Source organism: Schistocerca piceifrons, chromosome 4, assembly GCF_021461385.2.
Source record: "Schistocerca piceifrons isolate TAMUIC-IGC-003096 chromosome 4, iqSchPice1.1, whole genome shotgun sequence".
In the NCBI taxonomy this organism is placed as follows: Eukaryota; Metazoa; Arthropoda; class Insecta; order Orthoptera; family Acrididae; genus Schistocerca; species Schistocerca piceifrons.
The window spans coordinates 141180246-141197886 of record NC_060141.1 but is presented as its reverse complement, the minus strand read 5'-3'; the positions used below and the strand labels follow the sequence as shown (position 1 = coordinate 141197886).

Here is a 17641-nt window from a genome sequence, read left to right as displayed (position 1 = left end):
AAGCTACACCACGATGCACAGTGTCTCTCTCGCAGAGTCTGCTACTTAAGTTTGCTAAACATCTCTGTAATGCTATCACGCTTACCAAATAACACTGTGACAAAACGCGTCGCTCTTCTTTGGATCTTCTCTATCTCCTCCGTCAACCCGATCTGATACGGATCCCACACTGATGAGCAATACTCAAGTACAGATCGAACGAGTGTTTTGTAAGCCACCTCCTTTGTTGATGGACTACATTTTCTAAGGACTCTCCCAATGAATCTCAACCTGGTACCCACCTTACCAACAATTAACTTTATATGATCATTCCGCTTCAAATCATTCCGTACGCATACTCCCAGTTACAGAAGTAACTGCTACCAGTGTTTGTTCCGCTATCGTATAATCATACAGTAAAGGATCCTTCTTTCTATGTATTCGCAATAGATTACATTTGCCTATGTTAAGGGTCAGTTGTCACTCCCTGCACCAAGTGCCTATCCGCTGCAGATCTTCTGCATTTTGCTACAATTTTCTAAATCTGCAACTTCTTTGTGCACTACAGCATCATCCGCAAAAAGCCGCATGGAACTTCCGACACTATCTACTAGGTCATGTATATATATTGTGAAAAGCAATGGTCCCATAACACTCCCCTGTGGCACGCCAGAGGTTACTTTAATGTCTGTAGACGTCTCTCCATTGATAACAACATGCTGTGTTCTGTTTGCTAAAAACTCTTCAATCCAGCCACACAGCTGGTCTGATATTCCGTAGGCTCTCACTTTGTTTATCAGGCGACAGTGTGGAACTGTATCGAACGCCTTACGGAAGTCAAGGAAAATAGCATCTACCTGGGAGCCTGTATCTAGTATTTTCTGGGTCTCATGAATAAATAAAGGGAGTTGGGTCTCACACGATCGCTGTTTCCGGAATCCATGTTGATTCCTACAGAGTAGATTATGAGTTTCCGGAAACGACATGATACGTGAGCAAAAAAGCATGGCCTAAAATTCTATAACAGATCGATGTCAGAGATATAGGTCTATAGTTTTGCGCATCTGCTCGACGACCCTTCTTGAAGACTGGAACTACCTGTGCTCTTTTCCAATCATTTGGAACATTCTGTTCTTCTAGAGACTTGCGGTACACGGCAGTTAGAACGGGGGCAAGTTCTTTTGCGTACTCTGTGCAGAATAGAATTGGTATTGCATCAGGTCCAATGGACTTTCCTTTGTTGAGTGATTCCAGTTGCTTTTCTAGTCCTTGGACACTTATTTTGATGTCAGCCATTTTTTCGTTTGTGCGAGGATTTAGAGAAGGAACTGCAGTGCGGTCTTCCTCTGTGAAACAGCTTTGGAAAAAGGTGTTTAGTATTTCAGCTTTACGCGTGTCATCCTCTGTTTCAATGCCATCATCATCCTGGAGTGTCTGGATATGCTGTTTCGAGCCACTTACTGATTTCATGTAAGACCAGAACTTCCTCGGATTTGCTGTCAAGTCAGTACATAGAATTTTATTTTCAAATTCACTGAACGCTTCACGCATAGCCCTCCTTACGCTAACTTTGAAATCGTTTAGCTGCTGTTTGTCTGAGAGGTTTTGGCTGCGTTTAAACTTGAAGTGAAACTCTCTTTGCTTTCGCAGTAGTTTCCTAACTTTGTTGTTGTACCACGGTGGGTTTTTCCCGTCCCTCACAGTTTTACTCGGCACGTACGTGTCTAAAATGCATTTTACGATTGCCTTGAACTTTTTCCATAAACACTCAACATTGTCAATGTTGGAACAGAAATTTTCGTTTTGATCTGTTAGGTAGTCTGAAGTCTGCCTCCTATTACTCTTGCTAATCAGATGAACCTTCCTCCTTTTTTTTATATTCCTATTTACTTCCATCATATTGAGGGATGCTGCAACAGCCTTATGATCACTGGTTCCTTGTTCTGGCCTTACAGAGTCTAAAAATTCGGGTCTGTTTGTTATCAGTAGGTCCAAGATATTATCTCCACGAGTCTGTTCTCTTTTTAATTGCTTTAGGTAATTTTTGGATAGTGCATTCAGTATAATGTCACTTGATGCTCTGTCCCTACCACCCGTCCTAAACATCTGAGTGTCCCAGTCAGGTGTGTGTGTGTGTGTGTGTGTGTGTGTGTGTGTGTGTGTGTGTGGGGGGGGGGGGGGGGGGGGGGGGGAGGAGGGGGGGGGGTCAGTAAAAGGAGCCAATTATTAATCTCGCTCGGTTCTTGAGTGTAACCTCCACCCATTATAATTCACAGGAACTATCCACTTCTACTTCACTGCAGGATAAACTACTACTAACAGCGACAAACATGCCACCACCGGTTGCATGCAATCTATCCTTTCTAAACACTGTCTGTGCCTTTGTAAAAATTTTGGCAGAATTTGTTTCTGGCTTCCGCCATCTTTCTGTACCTATAACGATTTCAGCTTTGGTGCTTTCTATCAGTGCTTGAAGTTCCGGTACTTTACTAATGCAGCTTTGACAGTTTACAATTACAATACCAATTGCTGCTTGGTCCCCACATGTCCTGACTTTGCCCCGCACGCTTTGAGGCTGTTACCCTTTCTGTACTTGCCTGAAGCCATCTAACCTGGGGAGGGGGGAGGGGGGGGGGGGGGAAGCACGGCCAGTCTACACCACACAACCCCTGCTACCTGTGTAGACGCCTGCTGCGTGTAGTCGACTCCTGACCTATCCAGCGAAACCCGAAACCCCACCACCCTATGGTGCAAGTCAAGGAATCTGCAGTCCACACGGTCGCAGAACTGTCTCAGCCTCTGATTCAGACCCTCCACTCAGCTCTGTACCAAAGGTCCACAGTCAGTCCTGTCATCGATGCTGCAGATGGTGAGCTCTGCTTTCATCCTGCTAGTGAGACTGGCAGTCTTCACCAAATCAGATAGCCGTTGGAAGACAGAGAGGATTTCCTCCATTCCATAGCGACACACATCATTGGTACCGACATGAGCGACCACTTGCAAATGGGTGCACCCTGTACCCTTCATGGCATCCGGAAGGATCCTTTCCACATCTGGAATGACTCCCCCCGGTATGCACATGGAGTGCACATTGGTTTTCTTCCCCTCTCTTGCTGCCATATCCCTAAGGGGACCCATTACGCGCCTGAAATTGGAGCTCCCAACTACCAGTAATCCCACCCTCTGCGACAGGCCGGTTCTTGCAGACTGAGGGGCAACCTCTGGAACAGGACACGCAGCCATGTCCGGCCAAAGATCAGTATCAGTCGGAGACAGAGCCTGAAACCAGTTCGTCAGACAAACCGGAGAGGCCTTCCGTTCAGCCCTCTGGAATGTCGTTCGCCCCCTGCCACACCTCGAGACGACCTCCCACTCTACCATGGGTGAGGGGTCAGCCTCAATGTGGGCAGTATCCCAGGCAGCCACAGCCGTAGTCCGATCGGGGGATGCGTGGGACAAGCTTGCCGTCCCCGACAAACCCCCATCTGGACCCCCACAGTGATGCCCATTGGCAACAGCCTCAAGCTGTGTGACCGAAGCCAAGACTGCCTGAAGCTGGGAGCGAAGGGATGCTAACTCAGCCCGCATCTGAACACAGCAGTTGCAGTCCCTATCTGTGCTAAAAACTGTTGTGCAAAGAACATCTGAACTAATCTACAGAGAGCACAAACAATTCGACACAAAATTTAAATGGTTATTAAAATACAAGATTGCCTAGTAAATGCAGTAATGCTGTTACTTGTGCACTGCTGACACACTGCTCGGCGGCAGAAGGAGACTACGTGATTTTACACTATTCAGGTACTAAAATGCGATGCTACAACTCTCAAATACTATAATACGCCCGAAATTTATGAATTAAACAATGCAAGTACCCAAAAACACGCAAAGAAATTAAGAATTAAACTACGTAACAAATAAGTGAGCTAAGACTATACGACTTGCTGCTGGCAGCTGCTTATCAAACGGCAGCAGGGAGCACACTGGCGGTGACCAATCGACAGTGGCCGTTCAAAACAAAAACAGAAGACAGACGACTACACGAATTTACACTATTCAGATACTAATGTGCGATGCTACAACTCTCAAATACTATAATACACCCGAAATTTATGAATTAAACAGTGCAAGTACCCAAAAACATGCAAAGAAATTAAGAATTAAACTATGTAACAAATAAGTCAGCTAGGAGTATATGACTTGCTGCTGGCAGCTGCTTATCCAGCGGCGGCAAGGAGCACACTGGCTGTGACCAACAGACACTGGCCGTTCAAAACAAATAAAAGATAGACAACTACGCAAATTTACACTATTCAGGTACTAAAGCACGATGCTACAACTCTCAAATAATACAATACGCCTGAAATTTATGAGGATGGCCTAAGACACTGAAAGTCAGTTCATCATCAAATAAATAATATTTTTCAGAACATTGAGAAAGTGTTTCCTGTTTAATATTTTAAACTCCCTAACTTTTCCTGGTGGTTGATGCAGATAAATTATGAATAGTGGTCACATTACTTCCAATTTAAGACTGTTTTAACTTCTTGACAACTGCTCAATGTAACCAGTCTGAATCACAGTCATTCAATAATATTCAAATGTTCCAATATCACTTTTTTTAAAGATCATCAAGCCAGTTTTATAAATTATAAAATTGTGCTACCAAATTGATGGTCAGTACTTATTTTCGGCAGAAATATCAATTGTTTGATAGACTCCTATAGAAACCTTTTGGAACTAATAGTTCCTTTCTTGCCATGATGGCTACCATCTTGATATTGGCTAACTGTTGAGATGATGTTGTTGTGTGTTAAAAGTAGTAAATAAGAGCTGTACCAGAATTTATGTTTGTCCTGTGTTGTGATATATTAAAGAGAAATAAGGTGTGAATGTGACAGTTTCAGTGATCAAAGTTTTGAAGTGCAAGCAGTTGCCACAAACATGGAGGGATCTCCACACACTCAGTACTGAGTGTGTGCTGGTACTCATGAAAGGTCAGCACTTTGCCTATTGTCAGCTGAGCTGAGGGAGTGACATGCAGACTTCATCACTGCATTGAGCGTTACCAACTACCCTGCTGGCTCTGACAGTTGCAGGTGACTCAGCAGGCAATATTGTGTAAACGCTCAGCAGCACTACATTGAGGCATAGCTTGCAAAAAGCTATTTTGCAGGTACAATAATACATTGGTAATATGAGCCCGGAAATCTCAGTCTCTGTTTAATTCAAGGTGGATGACAGGTGACTACTGCGTTAGAATATCACAAAAGTGGAAATAAATTGCATTGCCAGTTTTGTTAACTGGTACATCTGCCAATCAAGAGCATTCAAAAATATACATCAGCCTTACCAGTTTAAAATAAAAAAAGTGCATGTGTGGATATAACACATTTCAAGGAGTGGTTTATTGACACATTTGTGCCAGAAACAAAAACATACATAACAATTAATAACAATTATAAAATCACCACTCAAGACAATACTTACTCTAGGCAACACAAGATGTCACCCCAAGGCTTAAGAACGTTGTACCAATTTTTTTACCTCCCAATACTACTAGCCTTGTCCAGACCTGTGGACCAAGGAATGTCAGAGTATTTGAAAAAATTGCATCGGCAGAAGTTGTATTCACTTCTGCACTCTACGGAAACCGAGCCCTAATTAATAGCAGCTGCTCCTGAAAAAATTAATTTGGTGGATGTTGTCTCATGAGTATCAAAAGCTTGGGGCCATTTAAAATCAGAAACACCAAAAAAGTCTTGGGAAGCATAATGAAAACAAAAAAATAATGAAAGCAACAATGGCACTCTTTTGGAAGAAAACAAAAATGAACTTCTCAACATCTTTCTGGGTATAAAAATGCAGATGGCAATGAAGTGCAAATGTGAGTGAACAAAGAAGATCAGCATGAATTGCCTGACAGTGCTGATGTGGAAATGGTAAATAAAGGAAACATAAATTCTAATGATGAGGAATAGGATGATGCAAGTGCAAAAAAGTGAGTCATAGTGATGGAACGATGGAATTATAGTTAGTGTTGTGCTATGTGGAGAAACAGAATGTGAGGACACCAGCTGATGTTAGGCTTCTACAAAGGTGGCAGGACTGCGCTGTGAAGAACAGACCCTACAAAAACTAAATCTATTGATTATTTTTTATGAAATATGTGCAGTAGTATCAATTGTGCAGTAGGTTACATAATGGGTATGTGTTTACAGTATCTACTAGTCTGAGTCTCTACTAGAGCAATATTTCTGAAACAAATTCTGAGTGACATATTAACTGATGAAATAACTGTGTGTACTGTAATAACATTTATGTCCAAATCTGTTTTTAAATAAAAGGTCTCTGAAATTGGCAGTGTTTGTGTAATTGAGTTTTCCCAAATTTGAGCTGCACTTGGTCCCAGTTACCTCAAATAACCGAGATTTCACTGTATTCTGATTGATGAGAATTATGAGGCATTCTCATTTAGTCCCACAACTTGTGTCACAGTTCTCGTTTGTTAAATTTGGCAGTAGATTTTAGGGGAGGAAGCTAGTGGCTGGCTGTCATGTGCCATTCGTAGTTGGTGGCAACTCCCATAATATCACTTCGGTGAAGTGTTTTCAGATGTGGACATTTAACGATGTGTAGTGTAACATATCAGTTCAGTGACGTGATACATTGCACAAGCATTTACTAACTGACAAATGCTGATAATTACTATTAAGAAGTTTATTTTTTTAATGAATTATTGTAACCTACTGTTTGGATGTATGTTTTATTTATGCACATGCATTATGGAAAGGAGGGACATTGTGTATCTGCAGGCTAGTTCAGTGATAGACATTTTACTATGTTCACAGTACCTGCTGGTAGAGTGGTTAATTCCATGTTGTTGGATCCTGTTTTGAGATATGATGTGAGCCATAAAGGAAGAGTGACTGCAAAAATGGCTGTGACATCAAGGGGACAAGAGAAAACTTGTCATCTCATGGAATCGGGTCTGCATCTTCCCAACACAATATTTCAACGTCATAAGTCTGTGTCGTCAACAGGTGTTTCCTGTGACTGCATCTGCCTTCAAGAGCCAACCATTTCAGTTCCTTCAGTATCTCTGTGACACTCTTCCAAGAATTAAACAAACCTGTGGCCATTCTTGCCGCCCTTCTCTGTATATACGTTCAGTATGCCCTGTTAGTTCTATCGGGTAAGGGTCCCAAACACGTTAGCAATATTCTAGGATGGATCGCACTAGTGATTTGTAAACGATTTCCTTTGTAGACTGATTGCACTTCCCCAGAATTCTGCTAATAAACAGACTTCTAACACGTACCTTACACATGACTGAACCTATGTGATCATTCCATTTCATATCCCTACAAAGTGTTACATCCAGGTACTAGTATGAGCTGGCCGATTCCAACAGTGACTCATTGATATTATAGTCATAGAATACTGCATTGTTTCATTTTGTGAAGTGCAAAATTTTACATTTCTGAACATACAGAGCAAGTTTCCAATCTCTGCACCATATTGAAATCTTATCAAGATTTGACTGAATATTTATGGAGCTTCTCTCAGACAGTACTTCATTATAGATAACTACATCATCTTCAAAAAGCCTGATTTTACTATTAATATTGTCTACAAGGTCATTAATATACATCATGAATTGCAAGGGTCCCATCATAATTCCCTGGGGCACACCCGAAGTTCCTCTATGTCTGATGATCACTCTCCATCCAGAGTCCTCAATCCAGTCAGAAATTTCTCTTGGTACCCTTTATGATCATACTTTTGACAATAAGTGTAGCTGCAGTACTGAGTCAAATGCTTTTCAGAAATCAAGAAACACTGCATCTACCTGGTTGCCTTGATACAAAGCTTTCAATATGCCATGTGATAAAAGTGCAAATTGAGTTTCACATGATTTATATTTTTGAAAACCATGCTGGTTGGTACTGAGAACGTCATTCTGTTCAAAATACCTCATTATGTTTGAGCTTGGAACATGTTTTAAGATTCTACAACAAATTGATGTCAAGGATATTGGACAGTAGTTTTGTGGACCACTTCTACTACCCTTCTTGCAGATGGGTGTGACATATGCCTTTTTCCAAGAACTGAGCATGGTTTTTTGAGGGATCTATGACAGATTGTAGTGAGAAGAGGGGCTAACTCAGCCACAAATTAGGTATATAATCTGATAGGGGCTCTATCGTGAACTGGTGCTTTGTTAAGTTTCAATGATTTCAACTGTTTCTCAACACCACTGACATTAATACTTATTTCATTCATCTTTCCAATGGCACGAGGATTAAATTGGGGCAATTCTCCCGGGTTTTCCTTCGTAAAGGAATATTTTAAAATGGAGTTACACATTTCAGCTTTTGCTTTGCTGCACCCAATTTCAGTTCCCATCTAATTTGCTAGGGACTGGACACTAACTTTGGGTCCACTGTCAGTCTTTACATATGATCAGAATTTATGTGGATTTTGTAAACTGTCATTTGATAGTATTCTGATACAGCAGTCATTGAAGGCAACATGCATTGCTCTCTTTACAGCCGAACGTGTTTTGTTCAGCATCTCTCTATCTATAGCCCTATACTTTGTTTCACACCTATTATGCAACGATCTCTGTTTCTTTAGAAGTTTCTTTACGTAACCTGTATACCACAGAGGTTCCCTTCTGTTATGAACTGTTCTACTGGATATATATCTATCCAGTGCAGGTCAACTATTCTTTTAAACTTGAGCCAGAGTTCCTCTACATGCTCCAGTCCTGTACTGAAAGTTTCTAGTTCCTCACTGACGTATGACACTACTGATTTTTTATCTAGTTTACTGAACATACATAAATCTTTCTGCTTGCTTCAGTTGTCATTTGTTCTTTGGTAATTATTGTTGCCAGAACCATGTCATGGTCACTGATAGCAGTTTCGATGTGAACATACTCAAAGAGGTCAGGTCTATTTGTTGCCATTAGATCGAATTTATTTACATTGTGAGCAGGGTTCCTAACTATCTGTTCTAGGTAGTTTTCAGAGAAGGCATTTAGTAAATTTTCACAGGATGTCTTACCACAGCCACCACTAACAAAATTGTAGTTAATTGTTGGATTATTGAAGTCTCTGTCAACGATCACAGTATGATTGAGGAACTTAGGTTTTCTGTTATCTCAGGAGATGAGTCTAATGGGTGACAGAAGGATCCAATTATCATTTTATGTCCACCCCCGATACTGAGTTTTGCCCAAAGAACCTCAGATGCAGCTTCAGTTTCTATATCAGTGGATTCGAGTTTTTTGTCTACTGTGACAAATACACCATCTCCATTTCCCATTTGCCTAAACTTTCGATGTTGTTGTTGTTGTGGTCTTCAGTCCTGAGACTGGTTTGATGCAGCTCTCCATGCATACAGTAAAGCTGCATGCCCTCGGGAAAAATTACGGCTGTAGTTTCCCCTTGCTTTCAGCCGTTCGCAGTACCGGCACGGCAAGGCCGTTTCGGTTATTGTTACAAGGCCAGATCAGTCAATCATCCAGACTGTTGCCCTTGCAACTACTGAAAAGGCTGCTGCCCCTCTTCAGGAACCACACGTTTGTCTGGCCTCTCAACAGATACCCCTCCGTTGTGGTTGCACCTACGGTACGGCTATCTGTATCGCTGAGGCACGCAAGCCTCCCCACCAACGGCAAGGTCCATGGTTCATGGGGGGGAAACTTTCGATATATACTTAAATTTTCCCCAAAAATCTTACTGATATCAATTTCAGGTTTCAACCAGCTTACTGTACCTAGTATTATGTGAGCTTCACTGCTTTTGACGAGTGCTTCAGATTCTGGCACTTTGTTGTGAATGCTGTGGCAGTTTAGCATTAGGATTTTAATTCACTCACCTGTGGGAGGCATATCTTTCAATATCTGGATTGGTTGGAAAAAAAAAAAAAAAAAAAAAAAAAAAAAAAAAAAAAAAAAAAAACCTTGTGTTTAGTGTTTACCCCACACCCACACGGCTCCCGGTGTTGTGCACACCTGACCTATTTATGGGGACCCTACAGTTCTCCAGTTCTCAACCCTATGACGCAAGTCCAGGAAATTCCAGCCTAGCTTGTCACATCACTTTAAAGTCTCTGGTTCAGTCCTTCCACTTAACTCAGAACCAAAGGACCACAATCAGCTCTGGGGACAATGCTGCAAATTGTGAGATTTATAGAAATACCACATGCAAGGCACATCTTCTCAACCTTCTTTGCCAGTCACTGGAGTGACCCAAGAATGGCTTCAGAGCCCAGATGACAAGCATCATTTGTTCCAACTTGTACCACAATCTGAAGTTGATTGCAACCTTTTCCATCAATGGCTGCTGGAATAGCCTCTTCAGCTGGTTGAATGAGGTCCCCAGGCATACACGCTCAGTGCAGCTGGTGTTCTTTCCTGTCGCTTGCTTCCATTTCCATAAGGAGTACCATTATTTGTCATTCATATCTTTGAACTGCCGACAATTAATAGACCCTTACCCTTTTGCGTTTGCCGCCACCTGACACCAGACAAAACAGGTTTCCCTACAACAGGTGAGGTGAGTCTCACTGGGTCAGTTTCAGTTTCTGTGAAAGACAGAACCTCAAACTTGTTGGTTAGGGGGATTGGTAAAACACCCCGAGTCCCTCTGGTCTCTGTCCACCCTGTACAGGAAGCCTAACTCCACCATTGACATGCCACTCACAGTCAAGTGGATGGGTAATGACAGATCCTATACTTTCTGCAGTGGAGACAGGAGCCACAGGAGAGGATAGTGGCTGAGGCTCCTCGGGTATAGATATTGCAGATATGCATTTGACTTTAAATATTTCTTAGTATAACTGTACACTGTGTAGCTACTGCTCAGTTTTGTCCTCCAAAAATAGTTTCTCCTTTTGTTTAATTCTTGTTGCTCTTAGCAATGCCATAATTTATCATTCATTGAATTTCAAAACTTCACAAATTTTTAGCCCTTATTTTCTTCCTTTTGCTCCAATGCTCTGCATCCTGTACACTGGGAGCCAAATGAAGTGAGTTTTCATGTTGGTTTAGTGTTTTATGTAGCTGCTGGCTCGGTCCTTCCAGTTGAAGCTGAGTCAGAACACTTCATGAGATCTGTCACATGATGTAATATCTGACATATTTACCTTTTTCTTTTAATCTGGTCACTGTAGTTGATTCATTTGAAGTAGAGGCCCGGCTAATCAGTGCCCTTGAAATCCCATGCGTGACTGAGGAAAGATTTGACTTCTTCACATTCTGCAGCTGTTATTGGGGTGAAAGAAGATAGCTTCCACTCATATCACTACTTTTCTTTTAGAAACATATGTTTCCTTGAATGGGTATACAGAACATTAAGAGTGACTCGTGAATTTGAGTAGAACACAACATATAGTTCATTTCTCACAAAATTGTTCTGTCTTTTGTTTTCAACCTTGGAGAGTGTGGTTCCTATTTGGTGGTCCGTTCATCACCAAGCCGTGATGCCAAAACGTAAAAGACTCTGCCCACAGCAGGTGAAGTCATTCACTTGTCGTCACACCTTGCTGTTTCCTCATAAGAAAGACTGTCATCTCGTTGTGTAAGTCTCCTCTAACCAGCAGTTCCTTGTGACTTTTCTGAAATCTACCCCATTTCTTAGACCACTCCAGTCTGTTTCATTCACTCCTATTCCTTTCTCTTCAACCCTTCTTTCAGAAGAAGAAGCCATGGGCTCCAAAAGCTTGCATAATTATGAACTTCTTTATTTGCATGTTATGCTGCCACTCAGTGACTAGATTTTCTATCCAATCAGTTACATTGTATTGTCAAAAATTGATTGTTTTGTTGGTATAAAAACAATAAAAAGATATATGACTATTTTAAAAATAACTGGTTATTGAATAATAATAAGTTTGGCTTTTTGAGTTTAAATCAAATTTGTCAACAGTGAAATTGGTAGCAAATCTATTTGATGTTATGTGTGATGGTGTTGAAAAGAGAGAAGCCACATGTTCTGCACTTATAGACTTGAGCAAAACTTTTGAGTTTGTCTCACACAATACTACATTAATAAAATTAGCACACAATGGCATTACAGATAAATTATTAAGGAAATTTTGAACCTATCTGACAGGCTTCAGCAAGTATATGCCAATAGTCAAGAAACACAGTTGTTGAAAATAAAATGTGGAATACCACAGGTGTCAATTCTTCAACCCTTGCTCTTCATTGTTTATATAAATGATTTCTCAAGTCATATACCTTGTGAGAATAAGCTGTATGTTGGCGTCACTCTTACAAAGTGTTAAAAAGTACAACATAATAGAAATGACTAATCACTGTGTGTGGCCAACCAGCTGTCCACTAACAAAACAAAAACAGATGAACTTCATTTCACTCTCAGAGCAATGAAGTATGAGAATAAGAACATGAAATTACATGGACTTGTGATAAAAAAAAGACTGTTGTGGGATGGATATACAAATTAGGTAGAGTATTACTTATTATGTAAATTGAAACAAAAAGTCCGTGAGAAACTGCTGTTACACTCTTCTGTAATAAGGAATAATGCTTTGGGGAAATGCCCAGATTCAACATACATTTTCCAATGGCAGAAGAAATATATTTGTCATAGTTACCAAAAGAGAATTACAGATGTCATTTCAGTTTTTTTTATTTTTTATAAAATCACATACTTAGACTAAGAAATAATGTTAATTTACTCAATACAAGAAATAGATGCATGAAATAGCTGCATCTCTCTCTCTCTCTCTCTCTCTCTCTCTCTCTCTCTCTCTCTCACACACACACACACACACACACACACACACAAATAGCCATAAACATATATGCCTTAAATTCTTCAAAAGAATGCTGAAAATAATGTTAATTTACACAATACAAGAAATAGATGCATTAGATGCATGAAATAGCTGCATATCTCTCTCTCTCTCTCTCTCTCTCTCTCTCTCTCTCTCACGCACACACACACACACACACACACACACACACACACACACACAAATAGCCATAAACATATATGCCTGAAATTCTTCAAAAGAATGCTGAAAACAGCACACTAGATTCCCTTTCACACACAAACACACACACACACACACACACACACACACACACACACACACAAATAGCCATAAACATATATGCCTGAAATTCTTCAAAAGAATGCTGAAAACAGCACACTAGATTCCCTTTCACATGTTTGAAAAGGTTTTAAAAAGTATATTAAAAGAGAAAGAAATTCACATGGAGAGTGATTTTCAAGAACTGTGCTTTGAATAAGTGTACTGTCATGTCTAATAGTCATACAATTAGAAATATTCAGTTATATACCCATAAATAGGCATACCAGTGTCATTGCTTCAAGAGTCCATAAGTAATTGTAAACTGTAAATGTTGGTAATAATTGCATGTAAATGAATGTAATTTATTGTAGTTAAGCATTTATATGTATGTTAAATAAATATTCCAGAACCTACACATAGTTGTTAATAAGTTTACTAGCAAGTGGCATTGTAAACTACATATACACAGTTTTATTTTCTCATAAAACTGTTGTATTAATTGTATCATCTGCGCCTTACATTTTGATGGGGCTGGTTGTATCAAAATGTGCTGAATGGCTGATAATGTTGATTATAGCATGAATGTTATCAGAACTTTCTCCCAGCAGATATCCATTTATTTTCATAATTAAAAGCAACAATTCCGGATGGGTCTCCTGGACAATTATGCCACATGCTCATTTCATTTCATTATATAAAATAATCTCATTTCTGAGTAAACTGCCCTATATCAACTTGTTTTAGAGCATGCAAGCAATAGCAGTACAATGCTAATTAGTCTGTGGTTTCTGTTCTTTAACATACCTGATACTAAAAACTTATAATATACACTCTTGTAATGTGTTTTCAGTCTCCAAGTGGTGCTGAATAAATGGACAATGTGAGCCTATCTTGTGGAAGAACATGTTTAATTTGTAAAAATACTAGCAAATTATACTCATCATTTCATTATGGTGTGTCCAATATAAACTCATCAGTAAATGTGGATGACAACATATAAACTATTTATACCCAGTACATTGGAGATAATGGTGTCCACATGCCATGACTATTTGATTCTTCACTAAGTCATTTGGCTTCTGTGCCCACCATGAGGCTTATTTTTGTATCTTTTGTTACCCTTTTTGTGTTCGGTTCAATTGATGTGTGTTGTTTTATTTCTCTCATATAACAGTTTTGTTTTGCACAAAAAGTTGTTTTCTTTTGTTTACCAGATACCTGTGTTTCTTTCTTCCCTCAAGCTACATCTATTTTTCTTTTTCATTCATTTATTTATGGTGGTACGCAGATCCAGTAAAGAAGAAGATCAGTGAATAATTATTTGTTAATCTCATAACATACAGGTATTACTCCTCTGATGAGGCTACGGGAAACATGTAAAATAATTGTAATATAGTTTACTTACACATATAACAATCTAGTAATGGGATAGACCAGTATTCTAAAGTCACTAATTTGTTTACTGTGAACGAACAATTATATTTATGTAATAACGCTATTGGTCAGTGAAATTCTGTATTAATGTTTAGTTTGTCCTTTGTGAATTCTACCTCTGAGTAGTAATATTTCTTTATCAGAGTATCATATAGCTTCTCTTTGAGTAGAGAATATATGGAGATCTGGAGTTAGTCAGTGTATACATTAGGAAAGGACAATCATACCATGAAAATGAAAAATGTACACTGTATGAACAATAGGCGATCAATTCATTGCATAATGCAATTTCTGTGGCATCTCTCTTTATGTCTTAACCATATCTGCATTGTGTTTTGTCATATTTTCTCACCACGTTCTTCTCTGTGCTGCATCCCTAATTTATAAATCATGTCCATGTGTGTAAGTGTATTTATTGCTTTGAATTAAGGAATTAGTCTCCATTTCACCCATTGAAAAATTCATAAATGCAGCTATACCTTTAGTGCGATCCTCTTAAATTAACGTTTGTTGACTTTTTAGTTGTGTTATGATGCATCCTTCTTTACACGCATTTATCCATGGTAAACTAATATAAATTCTTGTTGCAGTATTTCAGTTGTTCTTTAGATTACATTGTGTGAGATACCAATTGTGGTTTTTGTTAGTTTCTTGTATGTTTTGGTTTCAGATCACAAAAGATTGTAAAAGAGTTTGTTGTTGAGAATAAGGGCACAAGGCATCATCAGCTTGTGTGGTCACCAGTGGCAGATATGAAAGATAATGCAAAATCTGCAGTCGAATTCCCAAAACAGTGAGTGTTTTTTTTAGATACATAATTATACCTAAATTAATTTGCTAAAACTTGAGTTGCAGTAATTATTAGAATTTAATGCTCCTTACAAGGTTAATTAATTTTTAGCTTAAAAGATAGTGCTTAAACGTTTTTCATTTAAGTGCTCTTTTTACAACTACAAAAGTGTTATTATCAATGAAGTTACAGAAAGAAATATGAATTATACAAAAGAGTCTCTGAACCACAAGTTACTAACAATGCTTAAGAACTTATGTAAGTTATATGTAATGTTTCATTTCTGTTTCATGTATTTGTCATTTAATAATTTTCTTCAGTTCTTGTGTTGATAAATCTCACTACTTGTTGAATAAAGTAGGTAATAAATAGTTGTTACATATGTAGAAAAGACTAATTAAGAACTACACTTTGTGGTACTGGTGACTGTTTGACACTGTGTTGCATACTCATGGTGTGCCACACCACGGAGGTTGAAGAAAGCAGTCAGCATCACTTTGACATTGCTGTGCACTTGATGAGCCCTCATTGGTCTTGGTGATGAGGGATGCTTCCACTGTGATGACTGGGATTTGGTTTCTGGTCATTACCATACATCCAGGAGTCACTGTTTGTGGAGTCCAGTATGTCCCGTGAGGCTTCAACATGAAGTTGCTCTTTCTGCTGTCAGCAGGCTTCAGCACAAATTTTTCCGACACTCTCTTCATGGCCAAATTTTTGCTCACAGTGGAATGTGTGAAAAAGTGCTGATGGCCACCTCTTCTGCAATTTCTCTGGTAATCAAACAACAGTCCCACATCACCACAGCATTATCTTTGGCTATAACCTGATCATTTTGGTATGTCTACAGCTTTTGAATAATTGTGTTGAGCTAAGGAAGTATCACAACCTTTCAGTTCCAACAAATACTGTTTGTTAAATCATGAAAAGTGCTCATCTACATGTGGAACATCTTGAATAAGTCTGCATTTATTTATCCATGTAGGAGTTCTTAATTCAGTGGTAAACTTTTAGGTACCTGAAAGCAGAGTTTTGCTCTGTTTACCTTCAGGTTCCATAAGATACAGCTATTTTTCAACACAGTATCTGAGATTTCAGAAGCAGATGGCAGATCACAGGTAATCTTTCTTTTTTCATTGTTTTCTTGTTACATTGTACCACAAGAACCTGTTGAGTAAGAGGCAAGAAAGGATATTATTGCTGTAGCAGGAACAACTATGAGTGATCAGAAGAAACACTCAAACTGTGAACTATGTCCCATAAATGTGCACTTCACTACTTGACTTGTCTGAGTGAACAACACAATGTTGAACTTTCAGAATATGAAAAGCCGGAAGTCTGCATTTGATGTCCACTGTGACACAAAATTTCATTAGTCAGACATATTCAGTAAAGTGATGGATTTCTGGTACAGAGTTCATCTGTGTATGAATAACGTTGTGTACAATAAGATTTTAGAACAAGTTTCTTATGCAGCCACATCAGTTATCAACCCATCTTAGATGGTGAATGTGGATAAATATTTGTCAGAGTAGTGGCTAATGAGACAGATCTTTAATTCTTATTTTAGTCTACAAAGTTTCCTAATTTCTTACTTTATATCTGCCACCAGTTTGTTAAAAGAACTTTGTACAAGTATGAATGAGCACAAAGAGTATCTCTTTTATTTAGGCTGCGTATTTTTAAGTGCACGAAATATGAACAGTTACCTACTTCACAATTTGCTTCAATAGCCAAAGATGACATACAACTTGATGCAGTGATGATCAACTTGGAGGTGGGCATTTTGAATCCTAACGATGGAAGAAGTTTTCACTGCCAGCATTTGGCTGTCAGATAGAGAGGTGGTGGCAACTCATCAGGTGTTGTGTGAAGCCCTGGGTTAAATTACAGAACTCTATGCAATGACTCATGGAATGAGGGCATGTGGTATTACTGTTATTGGTGATTCAACTGTCAGATGGAAATCTGTAAAAGTCCCTTTAGCACTATTCAACAGGGATAAGCTGTGTGTTTATTATCTTTTCATGTTTGGATCGAAACCCACTGATTTGGTATTCATTTTGTGGTGTAACTACTTTGTCCAGTGCTTTATCATCATCTTTATTTGTGTGTGATTATATTTCTCTCAGATTTCTTCTTCAGATCTGTCATGATTACTTTAAAATCCAGAATTGATATCTAAGTTTTGTAAAGAACTTCCCCTGCTAATTTTGAGTTAACAAATCATATATTATACATTTTTTTCATTATATGCATGAACTAAACTTCCTGGCAGGTTAAAACTCTGTGCTGGGCTGAGACTTGAACTTGGGACTTTTGCCTTTCATGGGCAAGCACACTTCCCATAGACTCACGACCTGT

At 39.2% G+C, this 17641-nt stretch overlaps 1 protein-coding gene across 1 annotated transcript in view; it reads left to right on the top strand.

The window, feature by feature from the left end:
- The window catches only part of LOC124795676, a 37485-nt gene extending 22078 nt beyond the window's left edge, over positions 1-15407 (top strand). Inside the window, exons 5-6 of the mRNA XM_047259748.1 lie at positions 15158-15280; positions 15389-15407. Coding sequence (XP_047115704.1) covers positions 15158-15280; positions 15389-15407 — 142 coding nt within the window. The remainder of the gene's footprint in view (positions 1-15157; positions 15281-15388) is intronic.
- Positions 15408-17641: the final 2234 nt, after the last annotated feature.